The 19,296-nt window shown below is 46.5% G+C and overlaps 1 protein-coding gene across 4 annotated transcripts in view; it reads left to right on the top strand.

The window, feature by feature from the left end:
- The first annotated feature begins 28 nt into the window (after window positions 1-28).
- The window catches only part of CEP44 (centrosomal protein 44), a 53,597-nt gene continuing 34,329 nt past the window's right edge, over window positions 29-19,296 (top strand). Inside the window, exons 1-2 of one of the 4 annotated variants that reach the window (XM_006126986.5) lie at window positions 29-297; window positions 8,114-8,264. In XM_006126986.5, the coding sequence (XP_006127048.1) occupies window positions 8,176-8,264 (89 nt within the window). In that variant the 5' untranslated portion in view covers window positions 29-297; window positions 8,114-8,175. The remainder of the gene's footprint in view (window positions 298-8,113; window positions 8,265-19,296) is intronic. The other 3 variants (XM_089777913.1, XM_006126984.5, XM_006126982.4) reach the window with 3 other exon arrangements.

The raw sequence follows: 19,296 nt of genomic DNA, 5'->3' as shown, positions 1-19,296 counted from the left end.
GAAGTGACGTCAGCACCCGAGACTTCCCGGAAGCGGAAGCTGTTGTCAGATTCGTGTTGGCAGATTCTGCACGAGCCGAACCTGGCTAATGGCCAAGCCTAAATGTTAGTGACCCTGCCCCGCCCGCGACAGCCGCCCGGCAACGCGACCTCGCTGTAGGGCTGACCCAGAGTGCGCTCTGGCGGGTAGGCGGCGGAGAGCGAGCGATGAATCTGCCAATGCGGACGCGGTAGGAGGCGGTTCCCGCGGCTGGGCTTCAATTGCCGGTAAAATACAAACCGCCGCCAGGAGCCTCCGGTGGGTGCGGGGACGGCGCAGCCGCTGCGGGGGGAGGTTCCTTGAAAAAGCGGGCGGAATGGCAAGAGGGGGCTTTCTCTGCGTGCCTGGTGCCACCTCCCGGCCCCGCGTCTGTTTCAGTCTTGGCCCCGCTCCCCAGAGCTGGGGCGCCGAAGTTTTCTGTACTTCGTCCCGGAGGCCGGGGCGGGCAGGGACCCTGCGTCCCTTCGCTTTGTTCTGCCGGGGCCCTTAAGTCTCCTTCCCCCGCAGAGCGGCGGGCTGGGCGCTGGATTCTCTGTAGGATTCTTGGCGAATTCCCGTGAGAAATGGTCCTGGGCGGGAGAGGGGCTGAGCCATAAGAATGGCCAGACTGGATCAAACCAAAGGTCCATCTAACCCAGCGGTTCCCAACCTTTTTCAGAGGGGGACCAGTTTTGAGAAGTCAGCAAGACTCGGTGACCCAGGGCAATTCAGAAAAAGTGTGAATGGCTCCTTAACAGCCACCTGGGGAGACACCTGGCGACCCTTTTGAAGTGTAATGGCGACCCATAGGTTGGGAAACCCTGATCTAACCCAATTTCCTGTCTGCTGACATAGCAGTGGTCAATACCAGATGCCCTAGACTGGGAGGGAACACAACAGGTCATCATCAAGTGATCCCTCCTTTGTCATGCATTTCTAGACAAACAAAGGCTAGGGTCACCATTCCTACCCATCCTGGGTAATAGCCATTGATGAATCTAACCTCCATGAATCTAGCTAGCTCTCTTTTGAATCCTGTTAAAGTCCTAATCTTCACCACATCCTCTGACAAGGAGTTTCAGAGGTTGACTGTGTGCTGAGTGAAGAAAAACTTCCTTTGGTTTGTTTTAAACCTGCTGCCTATTATTTTCATTTGGTGACCCTTAGTTGTTATTTTAACGGAATAAGTATTTTCCTTATTCACTTTTTCCACACCAGTCATGATTTTATAGACTTCTATCATATTCCCCCTTAGTCTCCTTTTTTCTAAGCTGATAAATCCAAGTCTTTTTAATTTCTCTTTATAGGGGACCCATTCCAAACCCCAGTAATTTTTGTTGCCCTTTTGTGAAGCTTTTCCAATGCCAATAGATCTTTTTCGAGATGAGGCGACCAGATCTGTGTGCAGTATTCAAGTTGTGGGCGTATCATGGTTTTGTATAGAGGCTACCCTTACTTCTGTAAACCTCAGAACTGGGAATCTGGAGAGTGGAGGCTGTTATTTTGGAGCCCGGTAAAGACAGCGCCACTCCAGTAAGCATCACGGAGATGAGGATGACCTGGTAGGCTATTGCCACCCTTTTCCATTGCTGCTTGCAGGACACTGTCTTACAGGCTGGGCATTTGACTAACAGCTGCCACTCTCCAGCCACCCATATCTTAAGGCAGTGCAGAAGTTAGGGTAGGAATGTTGCACACTTCCCCTCCACCCTATAACCTCTTGAGCCCTCTGCAACTTCCTTTAGGGTCAGGATACTGATCTACCCATGAAATCTGTATAACAATGATCCCCAACTGCTGGTCTGTGGACTGGTGCTGGGCCACAAATCTCTGGCTACTGGGCTGTGGCGGCTCTGGGGCCGGCGCTGGGGTACACTGCCAAGTGCTTCCCCTCCCGCCGCAGCTGGTGGAAGAGACATTTTCTGCTCTGCCTCTCAGCCAATCAGCACCAGGCAGGGACAGTGTTTCCTCTGGGATACAGAAGAGCGGTTCGCTGCGCAGCAGGAGGTCACACAGAGCCTAGCATAGCAGCCTTAGAACACCTGCAACCTGACAGCAGTGCTCAGCTGGTGGCTGGGATGCAGCGCAGGGCTAGTTGGGGAGGGAGGGTGCAGGGCAGGGCAGGCACTGGGTGCTCTGGGGGTAGGGCTAGCTCCAAGAGGCCAGGGACTGGCTTTGGAGGGGCTCTGCAGGTGGAGCTTGTACTGGGGAGCTCTTAGTGGGGGGTTCTAAGAGGTGAAGAGCTGACACTGGGGGGCACTGGGGCATCTGTGGTGGGGAACTGGCACTGGGCGGATTCAGGGGCAGGGCTAATAGTGGGGGAGGTCTATGGGGCAGGGCTGGCACTGGGGGACTCTGGGGATGGGGCTAATATTGGAGTCTGGCACTGGGAGAGTTCTGGGGGTTGGGTGCAGTGGGGCTCTTGAAAAAGGAGGCTGGCACTAAGGGGCCTGGTGGTGGAGGGCTTTAAGATATGGGGGCTTGGCACTGAGGCATTTGGGATGGGGGCTGGCATTGGGGGGCTCTGAAGATGGGAGTCTGGCACTGGGGAGGATTGGGTGCAGGGGACTTGGGTCAGTGGCTGGCGCTGGGGAGTAGTGGAGGGTTCGGGGGGTTCTAGGGTTTAGAGCTGGCGGGGGATGGGGGAGGTAAGGGTACCTCTCGGAGCCACTGCAAACAGCCAGCTTCAGCTGCGCCAGCTGCCTGCTATGTTGCAACTGCCGGAGCTGAAGCCAGCTGTTTGTGGTGGCTCTGGGGGTTGGGGCTTTTGGCGCACCAGTAATATTTTATTTGTGCATTCATTATTTGCATACTGAATATGCAAATAAAATGTTACCGGTCTGCCAAAAGTTTGTGGATGGGTTTACTGGTCCACGGTATAAAAAAAGTTGGGAACCACTGCTATATAGTATAGGGCAAACTAGGGATGGCAAATAATTTTTGATAGAGGGCTACTCCAAAAATGTGGTAAGTGGTCAAAGACTGCAATCTTTCATGACATTAATGGAGGAGGAATGAGGTCTGGGGTGGAGGTTGGATGTAGAAGGGAGTTATGGGCAAGTGATTTCGATGCACGGGAGGGGAGAGGGGGTGTGTGGAGTGGAATTTGGGAGGGAGTTTGGGCGAAGGAGGAAGTTGTGACTGAGACAGGATTCTGGAGTGCAGATGGGGATGCAAGGTCTGGAAGGAGGTATGGGTATAGGAGAGGATTCTGACAGGGAGGGAGGGTGCAGGAGGGAGTGCAGTGTCTAAGGCGGAATTGTGACTTGAAGGAGAGGTGTAGCAGTGGGTACAGGGTAGGGATGTTAGCTATCAATTAATTGAATAGTTGACTAATCACGTGAATTCTTAGCTTTTAGTCGACTATTCTATTTCCCAGGGGAAGGGCCGACAGCCAATGTAATCCAGCCCCCTGCCACTCCGCGCTGCTGCCTCTTTATCAGGGGCAGCAGCATGGGGTGCCAGGAGGGAGCTGGTCCGTGAGGGAAGCCGGTCAAAGTTCCCCTTTGACTGGCTGCCTGCCGCCCTGCGCTGCTGCCTCTGATAGAGGCAGCAGCACGGTGGGGGAGGGGAACAACAGCGACAGGTAGCACCATGGAGCCGGTGCTAGGGGGAACTGGCTTTTAAGACGGTGCTGGAGGGAATTGGGTTTTAAACCAGCTCCCCCCATCACTGGTTCCTACTTCCCCTGCACTTGTAGCCTCAGATAAAAAAGGAAGTGGGGGTGGGGCAGGAAATGTAAGTAGCTGACTAGGTTAATCAATAAGCCTCGGCTTATCAGTTAACTGACTAGTTGATGACTAGTTCACATCCCTAGTGCAGGGATTTGAGATATGACTAGGGCTAGGGGATTTGGGTGCAGGGTTTGGGAGAGAGTATTGGTGCAGGAATGGGAGTGTAGAGGGTTTTTGTTTTGTGTAGTTAGGGGTTGCAGAAGAGGGGATGGAGGGTTGGCGGGAGGGAAGAAGTGGGGTGCCTCTGTCCAAAAGGAACTTACCTGGTTGTCTCCCAGTCAGAAGCCCAGCAGGTTCCTCTGCTATACTTCCTCCCTTCCTTCTTGCATGCTTATCAGAGGGAGCCATGTGCTGCTCTGAGTGCTGTGAGCCCAGGAAAGGTGTCTGGCCAATAGGATCTTTGAGTTAGAGTGGGCACGGGGGCAATGGGTGAACCCTCTCTCTCCCTTCTCCTAGGCTTGCAGTGTTTAGAGAGCTGTTGTTAGTCCCTCTTAACTGAACAAAGCTCTCTTGCTCAAGGGCAACTAAGGAATAAAATCATCACCACTTGCAGCACCCCAAGAAGAGATAGGTGTGTGGGTGTGTGTGGGTGGTGAGGGAGGCTTGAAAGCTGGCTTCCTGCATGTACTGGCTTCCGCCTGCCCATTCTCTGTCCATATTGCTGCCTCTCTATCAGAGGCAGCAGTATGAGGGTTGTGGGGGCAGGGGGCTACGTTGGATCTGGTGCTAGTGGGGAGCGGGCTTAAAACAGAATCAGCAAGGTGTGAGGACTGCACATAGTTGATGGGATTAACGGATAAGCCCGGCCAGTAGAAGCTGCCTGTTTGCAGGACAGGCAGCATGTGAAGTGCCCCTCCCTCCACATTCCCTCAGGCTCATAGCATTTAGTTCACAGCAGCAAACATGGCCCTTGCAGCTGCACTGAGTACCTACAGGGACCCTAGCTAAGGAGACTGCTGGGTGGGAGCCACCCTGGTAAGGTCTCCCAGCCAGAGTCTGCCTGTGGCATCCTAGTGCCTTTCTCTCCCAACCTGCTGTCCCCCTACCCTATGTAACCCAAACCTTCTGCACCACTATTTCATCATCCACACACCTTCCCAGATATGGCACCACTGCTCAGGTCACAACCCTTTCCAAGACCTTGCCCCCAATCTGCTGTCCCTGGTCACAGCCCAAATCCCTGTACTCCCGCCCCAGGTTACAATCCCCTCCCAGACTCTTCACTCCCTCCTCCTAGACCCCTACCCTAGGTCAGAATCCTTTCCTGAACCCATACCCTTCCCAGACCTTGCATGCCAATTTCCTGTCCCAAGTCACAACCCAAACCCTTGTACCCCTATCCCAGGTCACTCTCCCTCCCAGACTCTGCACTCTTTTTCTGCATCCTAGTCTGCTGCCCTGGGTCACAATCCCCTCCTTCACCCAAACTGCATCCCAGACCCCCATACTTCCTCCATTAATATAATGGAAGAATACAGCCCTTGAATACTTACCAAATTCTTGGAGTGGCCTCCCATCAAAAATTATTGCCCACTCCTGGCATAGAGAGTACACTTACATTTGTGGCCTATGCTAAGATGAGTGGGGAGGTTGCAAGTGCTTTGGAGGATAGAGTCATAATGATCTGGAGAAATGGTCTGGAATAAAGAGGATGAAATTCAATAAGGACATATGTACTTCATTTAACAGTTAGCGGTAAGGGCTGCCCACCCTGTTCCTGGGGTTGAGGTTTTGCTACAGCAATGAAGCCTCCCTCCCAGGAGAGGAGCCTGCTACAGGCTGAGCTCCAGGAGGCTTCCCTGCGGGCTCTGAGATTTTCAGTGGTTACATGGCTACCCTATTACTCGATATGTGTTTTTTTTTTTTAAACATTGCTAGTATAGACCTTGTTTTGTTGATTGAAACATTCACAGAAGTAAACAACTATACTGAGGGAAATGCCATCTTCTATAATTTGACACTGCATATTTTCAGAATTTTTCTTTGAACTCTTGGAAATTGTCCTCTTGCTAATTAACCCTTTTTGTGAAGTACCAATAGAGGAAGCTTGGCAGTTTGCATCTTGTGTTCAAATAGTTTATGCAGAGTTCTGAAATAGGCCATTTGTTTTCAGTTGGGACTCGTAAAAGCTGGGCTGTTAGCCAGTCTGTGCTTTCAAAGTTTAACCATTCTGGAGAACCACCAAGTTTGACTGCCTGTAACTTCTGAACATGTGCTTTCAGAGTGCTGTAAATGCTCTTCAGAAAGCTTCTCTAAATAGAAATTTAATGTTTAAAAATATGAAGCAATATAGGCTTTTTTGAAAAATGGAAATTAGCATGTGATAATTCAGTTTTTATGATCTATTCTAAAGTCACCATTCAAGATGAATTTTTTAAAAAAGGAAACTTGTTAATCAGGCATAGTTGCTAACAGCGTCAGCTCTCGTTTGGCAACTAATCCTCCTAACATCCTTCTTTTCTCTCCATATAAGAATTTCCTCTGTGTTTCTGTTCAGAAGAACGTATAGAACAAAACCTTTCCCAGCCTCCATATGTTCTATTGCAAGAGTTAAATTGTGGGATTATAGGAATATTATGTTTTGGTCTTTTGTGTGTCTCGCCTCTTTCCTGTCCACACTTATGAAACGTCTTTACAAGACAGGAATTTTCCACAGTAAAAAACTCTGCTGCAGATCAGACTGAGTGAAATTAATATAAGCTTCGGTTTCTTCTGTGAAGGAAACTCCATAGAAGTTAAACAATAAGCTCTGAGTTTCCTCATAGCTTGGGCACCAAAGTCAGACCTGCTACATGCAGGCTAGGAATGACCCTGAAGTGCCCAGCAGTTTTGCTCTGCCTTCTCAGGGGGTAAATAGACTTTATCAGAAGATGCAGAACAGAAATTGAAACCAGGACAAGTTTTTAAACTAAATAAATTTGGTCCTTTCTGAGTCTGACTATATAGCCTGGTTCTTGCTCTTGTTGCGGCTTGTAGCAGTAAGTGTCCATGTAGCACTTCTGAGAGTGCAAATGTGGTGAACAAACAAAAAGGGTAGATCTTCATATCCCATTCTTCCTTTATGGAATGAGTAGATGGAGCTATTTCACTTTCTGTGTTGAGTAAGCTAGGGCTATTTACTGAGGCTCAACTATCCAGATATTACCCAAGCTCTAGTCTAGATACTACCCAAACAATGATGGAGCCAGGTGTATTCAGAGCAGTCTGCTGAGATGGAGAATTGCAGAGGGACACAAAACAGCTGTAGTAGCTTGGATGTTGCAGAACCCATTCATGCTCACGTGCACAAATTGCTGCTGCTGACAGGGATCCCCCATGCTTTTATTTCTTTCCTCCTGCTTTCCAAATCCATACTGTAAAGGAAACAGCACTTAGAAACAGCTTGGACCCAACAAAAGCATTAGAATAGCAACAAAAACGTCCATTCTTTATACATTTAGCCCATTCCTGCTTCCTCTTCTCCAGTGGTTTGGCAAGCCTTAATTTTTAAGAAGGTTCTCGTTATCTGAATTTTTCAAGGTCCTAGGTTGGAGGTTACCAATCTATAGGCTATACTTTCAGGGGCAAAGCAGTCCTATTCAACTGGTTGTGTTGGGGGAAGACACCTACTCTGAACCTCTCCATGGTGATATGGAGTGACTCAGGGAAATAGAAGCTAAATAGAAAAGCAGAGTGTCTACTTTTTTCAGGTAGCATTTCCAATGAGACCCACTGTTTCCCTCCCCCCCCCCCCTCGCCCCACGTAGCTGGGAATGAAAGAAGAAACAGGAGCCCTAAGAAAGGAGAGAGATTGAGTTGTTACAAAACTATTTATGGTCCTATTTAATGGCTATACAGGTCTTACTGGCAAAGGTACTTTTCCCCAGTAGGGGTGATTTAGCGTTAACTTTACTTTTCACTAGTATAAATTTTGGGGAGGGAAGGGGATATTCTTCACGTGAGACATTTCATGCTAAAAAGCCTTTGTTTCTTTGATATAAAGACTCATCCAAATCCCATAAGCTGGTTGTATAGCTCTGTCTTCAGACGGTAATAGTAGGACTACCAGACGTAGAGTAAAACACATGTCTTTGTTCTGCCTGAGCAAACTGTTTAAGAAGCAATAACCCAACTATAGAATTTGAACTCTGATTTCCCTTTCAGATGGTAATAATTCTAGTGTACTGTCTGACTTATCTATTGTATGCTTTTAGTTTGAATGAGGAAGAACACAGACATTAATTTCTGCAGTATCTTGGCTTAATATCATATTGGGAAATAGGTATCAGAAATAGGACAATGTCTAGGGAGGAAAAGCCTGGGCTTCACTGGTAATCCTATTGTAGTTTATAATGGTCATGTTTGTTTGTTTTCTTTCTAAGGAAGAGAATATCCCGTATTAAAACTTGTCACAAAATCGAAAAGAAGAATAGTGTGTGAAATAATGGCAACAGGAGATTTAAAAGGAAGTTTACGCAAGCTAGAACAAGGACTTCGCTTGTTAAGCTATCCTAGAGATGTGGATTACGCAGGGTAAGAGGCAATTAAATATTTTGAATGATGTTGTGCTTGGACATCGTGATGACTACGAGAATGTAAACAGTTCTGGTAATTGTTAATAAAAACCACACTACAGACTAAGGAAATTATGATCTTTTGTATGTATGCTTTAATGGCAGGGTATGGTATATAGCATCAAATACTGAGTCTGTGCAGAAAGAAATAGGTTATTCTAGTTGACAAAACTGATAAAACACGTTGGTGTTTCTGGGTTGAGACTGTCTGCAGTGGCAAATGGTCCAACAATGTCTTCTCTTAGCAAATACCTTCAACAGCCAGAGATGGAGGGCTGGACTCAGTTACTACAGATTATTGTTTCCATAGTGTCTGCCTGGCGGGTCTTGCCCATATACTCAGGGTATAATTGGTTGACATATTTGGGTTTAGGAAGGAATTTTCCCTCATATCAGATTGGCAAGAGAGTCTGTATTTTGTTTTGTTTTTACCTTTCTCTGTGTGAGAAACAGGTCACTTGCTGATTTGAACTAAATCGTTGAAGATCTGAGGATTTCAATAACTTAGCCAGAATAGGGATGTAGTAGTGTAGTTGATTAACCAATTAACCAATAAGCAAAAGCTTATAAGTCAGTGCTATAGACTACATGCATTTCTGTCCTCCCGCCCTTTCACCAGGCAGGGGCAGAAGGTTGAGGCGCAGGCTCTGGTCTTAGACTAAGGGATTTGGAGAATGAGAGGGGCTCTGAGCTGAGCCTGGGTTAGGGGCTTGGGCTGCAGGAGGAGGTTCATTACTGAGATAGGGGAATGGAGCTGGCTTCAGTTAGACACTGCTTACCACAGGTGGCTCCTGGGTGGTGGTGCAGTGGATTTAAGGCAGGCTCACCCCTGCCCTGCCCCTGCACCACTCTCAAAAGCAGCCAGCAAACTCCCTCCATCCCAAGCCCTGTTGTGCCCCCTCTCTGCTCTGTGGAGATAGAATACAGGAGGAGAGGGGACACCCTGACATAAGCACCCCTCCCTCCATTTCCTGTTCTGTACCGCAAGCAGGAGGCTCCCAGGGAGGAGCAACTCCCAGGCAAAGGGCAGGAGATGCGCAGCAGTGTGGAGAAGGGTAACTGAAGTGCCAGCACTTGATAGCTTCTTGGCCAAACCAGTCAGGATCACCTGTCAGAGGCTCCAAGATCTACTAGTAGATCCTGATTTACTGGTTGGTGACCACTGGACTAGATGATCATCACAATCCCTTCTGGTTTTAAAGTCTATGACCTGTTCTAGCTGAAGGTGTTTTATAGAAAAAGTCATATGTATAGACACTACTGCCACCCTTTACGGTATTTAACAAATGATTTGGGACACTTCCATGGTTTCACTTTCCTCTGAAGCTTATGGGGAGAGTCCTATGTTGTAGACTGGATGCTTTATGACTAGCTATTATTTACATATCTCTGATGGCAAGTCAATTAATAGTGTAGCTTCACCAATGTTGTTATCAAAGGGAGCACAAGGGAAGAAAGATACTGGCTTTTTTTTACCACCGCTCTCTTCTCAGTGCGGATCTAGAGAGGTAATGATTAGAAATGGCACTGCTCTCTCTACATTAGTGCACTCATTGGTAGTAGTTTAGTACTTAAACACTGCTGTACTTCCCACATTGTCATCTAGACCTAAGCAAGATTAGATGACACAGTGATAAAACGCTTCTGCATTTTTCTGTAGCACTACCTCAAGGGCCACTAAAGTACTTAGAGATTTCATTGAAAAGGTTATTACAGGTACAGCCTGACATGATTTGCCTCATTTACACAAATTTTTCTCCCTAACAAATGGATTTAGTATTTTCATAATCTGCTGAAGTCATAATGTCACAATGTAAATATGCAGTATTTAATACAGCAGTTATTGCATGTTCAGTTTTCCTTGGTATCACCAGATATTTGTGTAAATAATTGCAAATTAAAATGACTTTCTCAGTAACACATTGAATGAAACATATTTGTTCTTTTCTCTCTTTAGCAATGCTTTACATGACAGGTGATTTGGAAATGGGAGGTATATTCAGTTTAGAACTGATGACAGCAGGCATAAACACTATAATTTTATTAAATACCAGCCTTGCGGTGAGGGTGTAAGAATTCCGAAGTGATATAGTGTCCAAATCCAAATATGGATTTTAAATTACTTCACTTTTGTAATGTAATTTGCCTTTGACATTGCCTTTTCAGTATTCTGTAATTTGTGGAACAGGTAGGGAAGAGCATTTTCATTTACTTTTCAATAATGGTTCTCTGACCCGTTGTATGGGGTAAGAAAGTTAGGGAAAAAGTTCTTGGAGGCCTGATTTTTATTTGCTTTTCCACCTCCCAAGTCTGTCTTTCTCTTTTCTCCTGCTAGTTGATGTCTTGCCAGTCTCAGTACAGGCATTTGGTTACCTCGGAGCGTCTGTAGACTAGCATTTCCCAAGTAACACCCTTTGCAGCATGAAACTAAACAGGCACATAGGTTTTATGTATGTTTCTTTTTCAGTTTCAGTTGGGAAAGTACTTATGCTCAAGAATATAGTGTTAGTGTCTGTGTGACTACTAGGCATGGTATCTCCACAGGAGACAGTAAATGGAAAAAACAACTGCTTGTTAGGAGGGAGGGTGGATCCTGAGCTACTGGACTACAGATGAGCTGTATACAGTAAAACTCCATTGGTCCGGCACTTCTGATGGTCCGGCACCATCAGGAACCCGGAAGTGCTCCGGGCAGCGGGACCATTGGAGCTGCTCTGCCCCTGGCTTCCCCGATTCAGCCTCTGCTGAAACTGACCAGCAGCTGAATCGGGAAAGCCGGGGGAAGAGCAGCTGGAGTGCTGCCGGTAGGTCCCGTAGCGCTGCCCCTCGGTGCTGCAGGACCAACCCAGCAGCACCTCAGCTGTCCCTGATTCAGCTGCTGCTGAAACTGACCAGCGGCTGACTCCGGGAAGCTATGCCTCGGGCTTCCTGGAGTCAGCTGCTGGTCAGTTTCAGTAGCAACACCCCTTGGCGCTGTGGGACCAACCCGGCAGCACCCCAGCTTCTCTGCCCCAGGCATCCCCAAGAGCAACTGAGGTGCTGCCAGGTTGATCTTGCAGAGCCAAGGGGTGGCGCTGCTGAACCAACCCAGCAGCACCCCAGCTGCTCTGCCCTAGGCATCCTGATTCAGCTGCTGCTGAAACTGACCAGCAGCAGCTGAATCGGGGATGCCTGGGGCAGAGCCAGACTATCAGAAGGGGGGGCTATGAGGGGTCTGGGGTGGCATCCCTCCCACACCACCCTAGACCCCTCCCCTTCCAATAGTCTGGCATATCTGGCACCCCCTGGGTTCCTAAAGGTGCCGGATTATTGGAAGCTTACTGTACTTGGTTGAAAAAATGCCACAACACAATTGCAAAAGCTAAAACAAACTAAAAGCCATAGTTTTCTTATGCTTATTGGAGAACTAGGGATTTAAGTGTAACAGAATTCTAGAGGCCCCGAGTAACAGTGTGATTATTATGAAAAGAGTAATATGCAAAACTTAAATATTGTCCAATGAATCTAATGTGCGTGTATGTATATATAAAGTTACTGTAGGATTTTATGAACTGCCAACCTTCTAGTTTATCTGCTGGGATTTTTTTTTTTATGGATTAAAATGGATCTTCGGCACAAGTTGTACTTGCTATCTTTAGATGTTCATTATCCAAAAACCCTCAATGGTGCCTGCACAAATGCAAGAAAGAGAGCAGTTTCAGCATACTTGGTGATATAATTTGATCCACTGTGTTCTAGTTTTTTTCCTGTTGTGCCTTGTTTAAAGTTGGACCTTTGCAAAAAAACCTTTCTTCACTGTGCTGTGGAAGCAATAGCATGCCACTGAAGTTGTTTATAGTGAATGCTTCACATTTGGCTTAACGAAAGTTCAGCTGGAGTTTTTCATCTAAACTGATCTTAGAGCTAATGCAATTCTTTCATTTATAATCGTGTTTATGAATTTTGTACAAGAGTAAAAAGCAGTACATTTTTCTGGAAACTGAGGACTGTCTTTATAAATAATCTTAGTACATTAACCAGGTCCATAAACTTAAGTGGCTGAATACAGCAAAAATGTTGTTTAATCCCTCTGAAGTTTTAGTTCTTCAAAAATTGAGAGTAAATGTCAGTTAAAATGTATATCTACTAATAGAAATATATCCATGGCCAATTGATAAAGGTGGAGGGATAATTAAAGGATTTATATGGCTAACTTTTGCAGAAAGGCAGCTCTTACTCCATTTAAAAAGCAGAAGCACAGTGTCTGGGACCACGTGTGAGCCAGGACAGCTGAGTCCTGGCTCATGCCCAGTCCCCACTACACCTCTGCATTCCCTGCTCCCCCATGGAGACTGTCCTGGGGGGAACTAGCTTTTAAGCCAGCTCCCCCCAGCACTGGCTCCTGCTCCCCTACTTTCTGCCTCTGATAGAGGCAGCAAGGTGCGGGAGAAGCGATGAGTTGAGTAGTAACTCAACTAGTTGCTTACATCCCTACTCTTGATATGTATGGGCTGGTTCCAGTCCGCAGGGTTAGTCCCTGGCAGGCATCCACCTCCATGTTGACCTGTGCCGCTGCAGGTATGGGAGGATCACAGCTCTCATTGGCTGCTGTGATGGGACGCCCCCGCCCCGCACTGAGGGCCAGCCCCAGGAGGCGTTCTGGAGCCGGCAGGCTAGGGAAGCCCGGCGCTGCCCGGGCTGCTTGGACACCGCCCAGCCGGCACCGCCGGATGACGTCACGCCCGTCGCTGGCGGAGATGTCGGCTATGTCGCCACGGCAACACTGCGCTGGGCAAGCTCAAGGGGCGGAGTCCTGGGAGCATGGCTGCATGACCCCCCCCCCCCACCCCGAGCAGGGATTGGTGCCGCAGCCCCGGCACGGCATTCAAAAGACGCCAGCGCCGGGAGTACAGGAGGCTCCTTCTCTGGAGCAACTCGGCAGGAGAGGAGAGCCTCGGCGGGGCCAGCTAGGAGCCTGGATGCTCTCATCAGCGGACGACCCCTCCCCCATCGGAGGGCCCCGTGGTAAGGAGGGCGCCACGGGTGTCGGGATGGGACAGCACCGCGCAGGAGGGGAAGGAAGCAGCCCAAAGCGGAACCCCGGAGTGGTTGGCGGGCTGACGAGTTACGGTGCCGAACCCCGTCAACCAGACCGGATCCCTTTCGATCCGAGTCCTCAGGGCCCTCGTTAGGGGCATGATCCCATCAACACAACTGCTTACCTTTGGGGAGTGATGGGTGCGGACCGTCACAGCTGTGAATCGCCATTCGCAACTAATGTGAGCTGCAGGAAGCAGCATCTTCATCTGTGATGTTTTCCATCACTTGTATTGGCCACAAATGATGATTTGCAGCGAACCAGAGCTGCAATCTTCCAGTACCTGTGGAGGCACAGGTAAACCTAGCGGCGGCAACCTGAAAGGGACTAACTCTGCATGCTGCTGGTTTTTTTTTATTGCTCACCCCTGCTTCTAACATCCCTAGTTTAAAACTTGACTTTCTCAAGAGAAGTTTCAGTACCACTTAACAGGTACTCTAGATGCTTTTGTTCACTGAGGCGAGGAATGGGTTCCATACATACTCTTGAGAAGCTGATTCAATAAAAGATATTCTCACCCATATAATCTCTCTGATATTCCATATATCACTTCTCTGAGTTGATTCAGAAAGCTAGAGAAGCTTAATTCTCCATGGAATGCTCTATGCCAGCTTCCACAGATGTCAAAAGGAAGGATGTAGTGAAACCTTAGTCCTTATCTATGCGTATCCCAGTTGGCTAAGACTTCAGCCTGAACTTGTGTCCTATGTCAACTAAGGCTATATCTACACTACCATCCAGATCAATTCTCTGAAATACATCCAACAGTTGATTTAACTGGTCTAGTGAAGGCCTGCCAGATCATTGACCCTGTTACTCTTCTCGCCCTGGTAGAGTAAGGGAAGTTGTTGAGAGACTTTCTCTTGCCAAACCCCCTGTGGTATAGAGCCTGGGGTAATTTGGCTTAAGGTCCGTTGACTTCAGTTATTTTATTCACGGAGCTCAAGTTGCATAGTTGACTTTCTGCTGTATTGTCTACAGAGGCAGAGAACTGAAGCCTCTTAGGCTGTGTCTACACTGCCATCCCTTCCGGAAAAGGGATGCTAATGTAGCACTTTGGAATAGGCAAATCCGCAGGGGATTTAAATATCCCCCACGGTATTTGCATTAACATGGCTGCCGCTTTTTTCCGGCTTGGAGATAAGCCGGAGAAAAGCGCCAGTCTAGACGTTATTCTCCGGAAAATAAAGCCTTTTCCGGAGGATCTTTTATTCCTACTTTCAAGTAATCTAGACGTGATTCTCCGGAAAATAAAGCCTTTTCCGGAGGATCTCTTATTCCTACTTGAAAGTAGGAATAAGAGATCCTCCGGAAAAGGCTTTATTTTCCGGAGAATCACGTCTAGACTGGCGCTTTTCTCCGGCTTATCTCCAAGCCGGAAAAAAGCGGCAGCCATGTTAATGCAAATACCGTGGGGGATATTTAAATCCCCTGCGGATTTGCCTATTCCAAAGTGCTACATTAGCATCCGTTTTCCGGAAGGGATGCCAGTGTAGACACAACCTTAGTGTATATTCTAGCATCAGATATAAGCTGCAGCATAAATTATTGTCTCTGGTGCCTATCAAGTTAGGAGACCAGAGTAGGGATGTTAAACATACTTTAATTAATGAATCGACTAGGGAATGGATTTTCCATCGACTAGGTCCCAGGAGCTAACCCTGCTGCGGCTCTGCCTTTTAAATGTATTAAGAGCTGACAGGCTAAAGTGCAGCAGTGGGGGCCCAGCCCAGCGTGAGCTGGGCCAGCTGATTCTTAGCTCACGCCGGATCTCCCCTTCTGTGCTTTAGCCTTTTAAATGTATTAAGAGCTGACAGGCTCTTAATACGTTTAAAAAGGAGAGTTGCAGCTTCTGGAACTGGGTGCAAGCTGGGAATCAGATAATTCTCAGATTGTGCCTGGTCCTTGCTACTCCCCTGTCCCCTGCACTGGCTCCTGATTTTAAGCTGGCTCCTGCTCCCACCACTTGCTGTCTTTGATAATGGCAGCTGGGGGGAGGGAAAAGCAACTAATCACTTACATCCCTAGACCAGAGCCAGCAGATATCTGACTTGCCTTGACCTCAACAGTTAAAGGGTAGTCCAGTGGCTTGACATAAGTCAGTCTGGTGCTTTGGTATCTGAAGTACTGATGAAACGTATGGACTGCCATTGCTCCATCATTGGTCTCCGAGTACCTGGCATGCTAGTACTGTCTGTATTGGCACCTAACATGCACGTGGTACAGTTAGAGAGTAATCTAAGCTTAGTAGTGGCATCAATGAGGATGCTGATATCTAAGTTACCAGTTAATGAGTCATCAACACAGCAAATGAAGGATGTATCTCCAATACTAACATCAGCCCTTTCCCAATTTGGGAAAATAGAGCAGAGTCAAGGCACTCCTGAAAGAATGCTCCAACTCTTCCTCCCTTCTACCTCTCCTCCTCCCCCCCATGAAGAAATATGCTCCTTCTCTTCATCCTCATTGAAACTCAATAGTGAGTCATCTCCTATACAGCTGGTCCCCAAGTTGCGAACGGTCGAGTTACGACCGTTCGCATTTATGACCAAATCTCCCATGGAGCAGTCGTAAAGGCGGTCCCCGAGTTACGAACGTGACCTGTGTGGTCGCTATGTAACTCAATGGGGTCTGAGTTACAAATGGATCGAGTTACGGCCAAGTGTTTGGTCCGTAACTTGTTCGTAACTCAGGTAGAGGCTGTATAGTCACCCTTTCTCATTTGGATAGCACAATAGCTGCAGGAATCAATCCAGGACTTGCAGGGAATATCCATCTTGGTGCTCACATTGCAGTACTCACACCCTTATCAGTCTTCGGCCTGCTAGATCTTGTGTGTGCGCGCAGCCATATTCTCATAAGCTTGTAATTTCTGCACTTTCTGAGTTTAGACTGCCCTTCCCAAAGAAGCCATAAAGACCGTCCTAGGCAGGCCAGCGAGTGCAGCCTCAACTCCAGAGACATTTGGAAGAAAATGATATGGAACAGTATCTAAAAGGGAAGGAACAACTTGTCCCTGCTTTACTTGCCTCATCCTTCCCCAAGGAGGCAGGAAGTTGCTCAATGCCTTCCTCACTGAATAACTTCATCAAACATATGGCAAAGACTCTGGAAATATTTCTGATAGTGGTACAAAAGAAATATGGCAAGCTCTTGAGTAGGGATGTTAAATAATGGTTAATTAGCTAATCAAGTAGTTGATTAAATTTTTATTGACTACTCAATTAGTTGATAAGGAAGGTGCTTACTACTCCAGCTGCAGCTTTGCATTTTAAATGTGGTAGGAACCGGGCGTGCAGACAGCCCAGCTCATACTACATTTAAGATGCAGAGCCGCAGCGGGGTTAGCTCCTGGGGGCGACGCGAACTGGGAGCTTGTGCTTGCTTTGGGACTTGTATGGCTCTGCTTCCCCTATCCCTTCCCCACTCTGCACTGCAGACAAAAGGTACCAAGTGTTTTCAGATGTATATTTTGGCTGGACTGTCCCTTAATCATTGTTTAAGTAGGACTCATCTGCCTACCTCCCAGCAAATGATCAACTATTTATTAGTCATCAAGCGTGAAATCCACGTGAACAATCACTTGAAAGGTTATTGTACCTTCAAGACATGTTCTGCGAAGTGTGTTGTCCACCTGGATTCAATGGCTACTTTCCTTTCTGACTATTACAGAATCCCTGCTCCTCCAGATTTTTGTACTGGTGAAGGAATCCATACGATGGCTGAGCTGTCTTTTATGCCCTTGAATAGATTGACATCTGCTTGAGGGCATAGGAGTGGTGTCAGTTGAAGCTGACCAAAAGAATGTAATCTAGTGTATTGTGTGCACATGCATCAATAGTAGAGTTTTGTATGGGCAAAACAATCTTTAAAATATACAGTTTCTCTAAGTCAAATACAATTTTCTGGTTTCTATTAAAAATGGTTAACAAATATATTGCAGCTAGATAGGTTATTTGAATTATTGTTAGACCCCAAGATTGATGGATGGACTGAATGAGAAAATAGAAAGTAAAAGACAATTCAGGTTTATTTTAATAAATAGGTCACTATTTGCAGGTGTGACCATAATGCCTTTGTGACCATAGTCCCTTTTTAAAAAGTCTTAAATTCCATCAGTGGTCCGGCTGAGTGCATATGACTTCAATAAGAGAGGTCTTTAATGTATGGATAAAGGAATACTGCTTTTTGAAACACGCTATATTACCTGCATTACCGCATCTTGGATATTGCAAGTAGAATTGTTGATTAAAAGAATTCTTTAATGAAACTGAAGGCAATTCATGTTGTTCTCACTAAAATCTCCAGTTATTGCATTCTGCTTTTATCTTTGTCATTCCAGAAGTAACTTTCTTTTATTTCAGATAATAAAGTATTCCAGTTACACAGTGCTGATAATCTGCCTTCATTAATTCATTGCCTTTGGCATCCTGTTTATCCACAAAAGGATTCAAACGAGAGAGAAAGAAAGAGAGACTATATGATGTCAGTGCTTTTGCCTCTAGTAGTCTGTGGTCTGCTGAAGGTGCAAAAAATATCTGAATAACAAAATATTTAACTATGCATTTCTAAATATTGATGTAAAGCAGAGCTTGAAAAATTGACCAGATCACTATTATCTGAAGTGTAATGCTACTAGAAAGTTGTAGCAAAGGATACACGTCAGTGAGAATCAGGGCGAAGTGTTCTCACAACTGGAGTGGAAATCTGTCTTCATGAAAATAGCAATAAAGAACTGGAATGACATAAAAACACAAAACAAAAATTAAAAAAAAATCACACAATAAAATGCTTCTTACAGTACAAATCACAGATGCAAAGCCTGAGCTGAAATAAGGATGAAGGACTATATTTCAGTCTCTGAGTACTACCTTTTTCTTTTTCTTTTTCTTTTCTAGTATTTAAATGATAGGTCTAGATTTCTATCCAAAATTATTTGCACAGGATATTTTCATTGTTCATTATGTCAGGTATGTAAAGTGTGGCAGTAAAATCATGGAGTATATTTCAGAATTTTGTCAATTGAAGATTTAAAGTTTGTGTGCATGAGCGCATCACCAGTTATACGTGCGTGTTCTGCATATTTGCATTAGTTTGGTTGAAAATGTGAATAGGCGCTGAAAAAACAAAATTGGCTAAAAGTGTTAGCATTCAAGGTCATGTAAAATTCATATTCTGTTAAACATTGGTCTTAGAATACCATCTATGAGTGCCCGTGTATAAGGAATTAATATGGCTTATTAAATAAATTGTATATAATATAGCTTGAAATTTTCATTTTATAACTTTGGGATTTTTTGGGAGTCTGTTCTTTTCAGGAATTGTTTTTCCCAGCGCAAGTACAAATCTCACCCTCTATTCAAGTTTTGTTTATACCAGGGGATATTGCCTATAGAGGAGTAGGGATTTTAGATACCATGTAATTGAATAATCGCGTAACTTTTTCACCAAATATTATTGGTTACACAATTATTCGATAGTCCCCAGATGCAGGATTGGCAGCCAGTGCATTGCTGGCCCTGCTCCCAGGGACCCCCCTGCCACCCTGCGCTGCTGCCTCTGTATCAGAGGCAGCAGTGCGGAGTAGTAGGTGGGAGCAGACCAGCTCCTTCCTGCCACCCCAGTCTGCTGCCTGATAGAGAGGCAGCTGCGTGGGGTGGCAGCAGCCCCTGTGTTCCCTGAGCAGTAGCTTGAGCTCCCCAGCTGTTGCTTGGCATCCCATGGAGCAGCCTCTGTCTGAGAGGCTGCTCTGATGGAGGTAGCAGCGCCAGGGGAGGCAGCTCCTGCCCATTCTTCCCTGTCTTTGTGGGAGGCAGTAAGGAGGGACAATAGGTGGCTCAATGGAGCCAGCACACATGGAGACCTGGCTTAAAAGCCAGCTCCCTCTGCATATCAGCTCCCACCTGCCACGCCT

This window comes from Pelodiscus sinensis, chromosome 4 (assembly GCF_052426305.1).
Source record: "Pelodiscus sinensis isolate ZL-2025 chromosome 4, ASM5242630v1, whole genome shotgun sequence".
NCBI classification, from domain to species: Eukaryota; Metazoa; Chordata; order Testudines; family Trionychidae; genus Pelodiscus; species Pelodiscus sinensis.
This window is presented reverse-complemented; position numbering and strand designations above follow the sequence as displayed.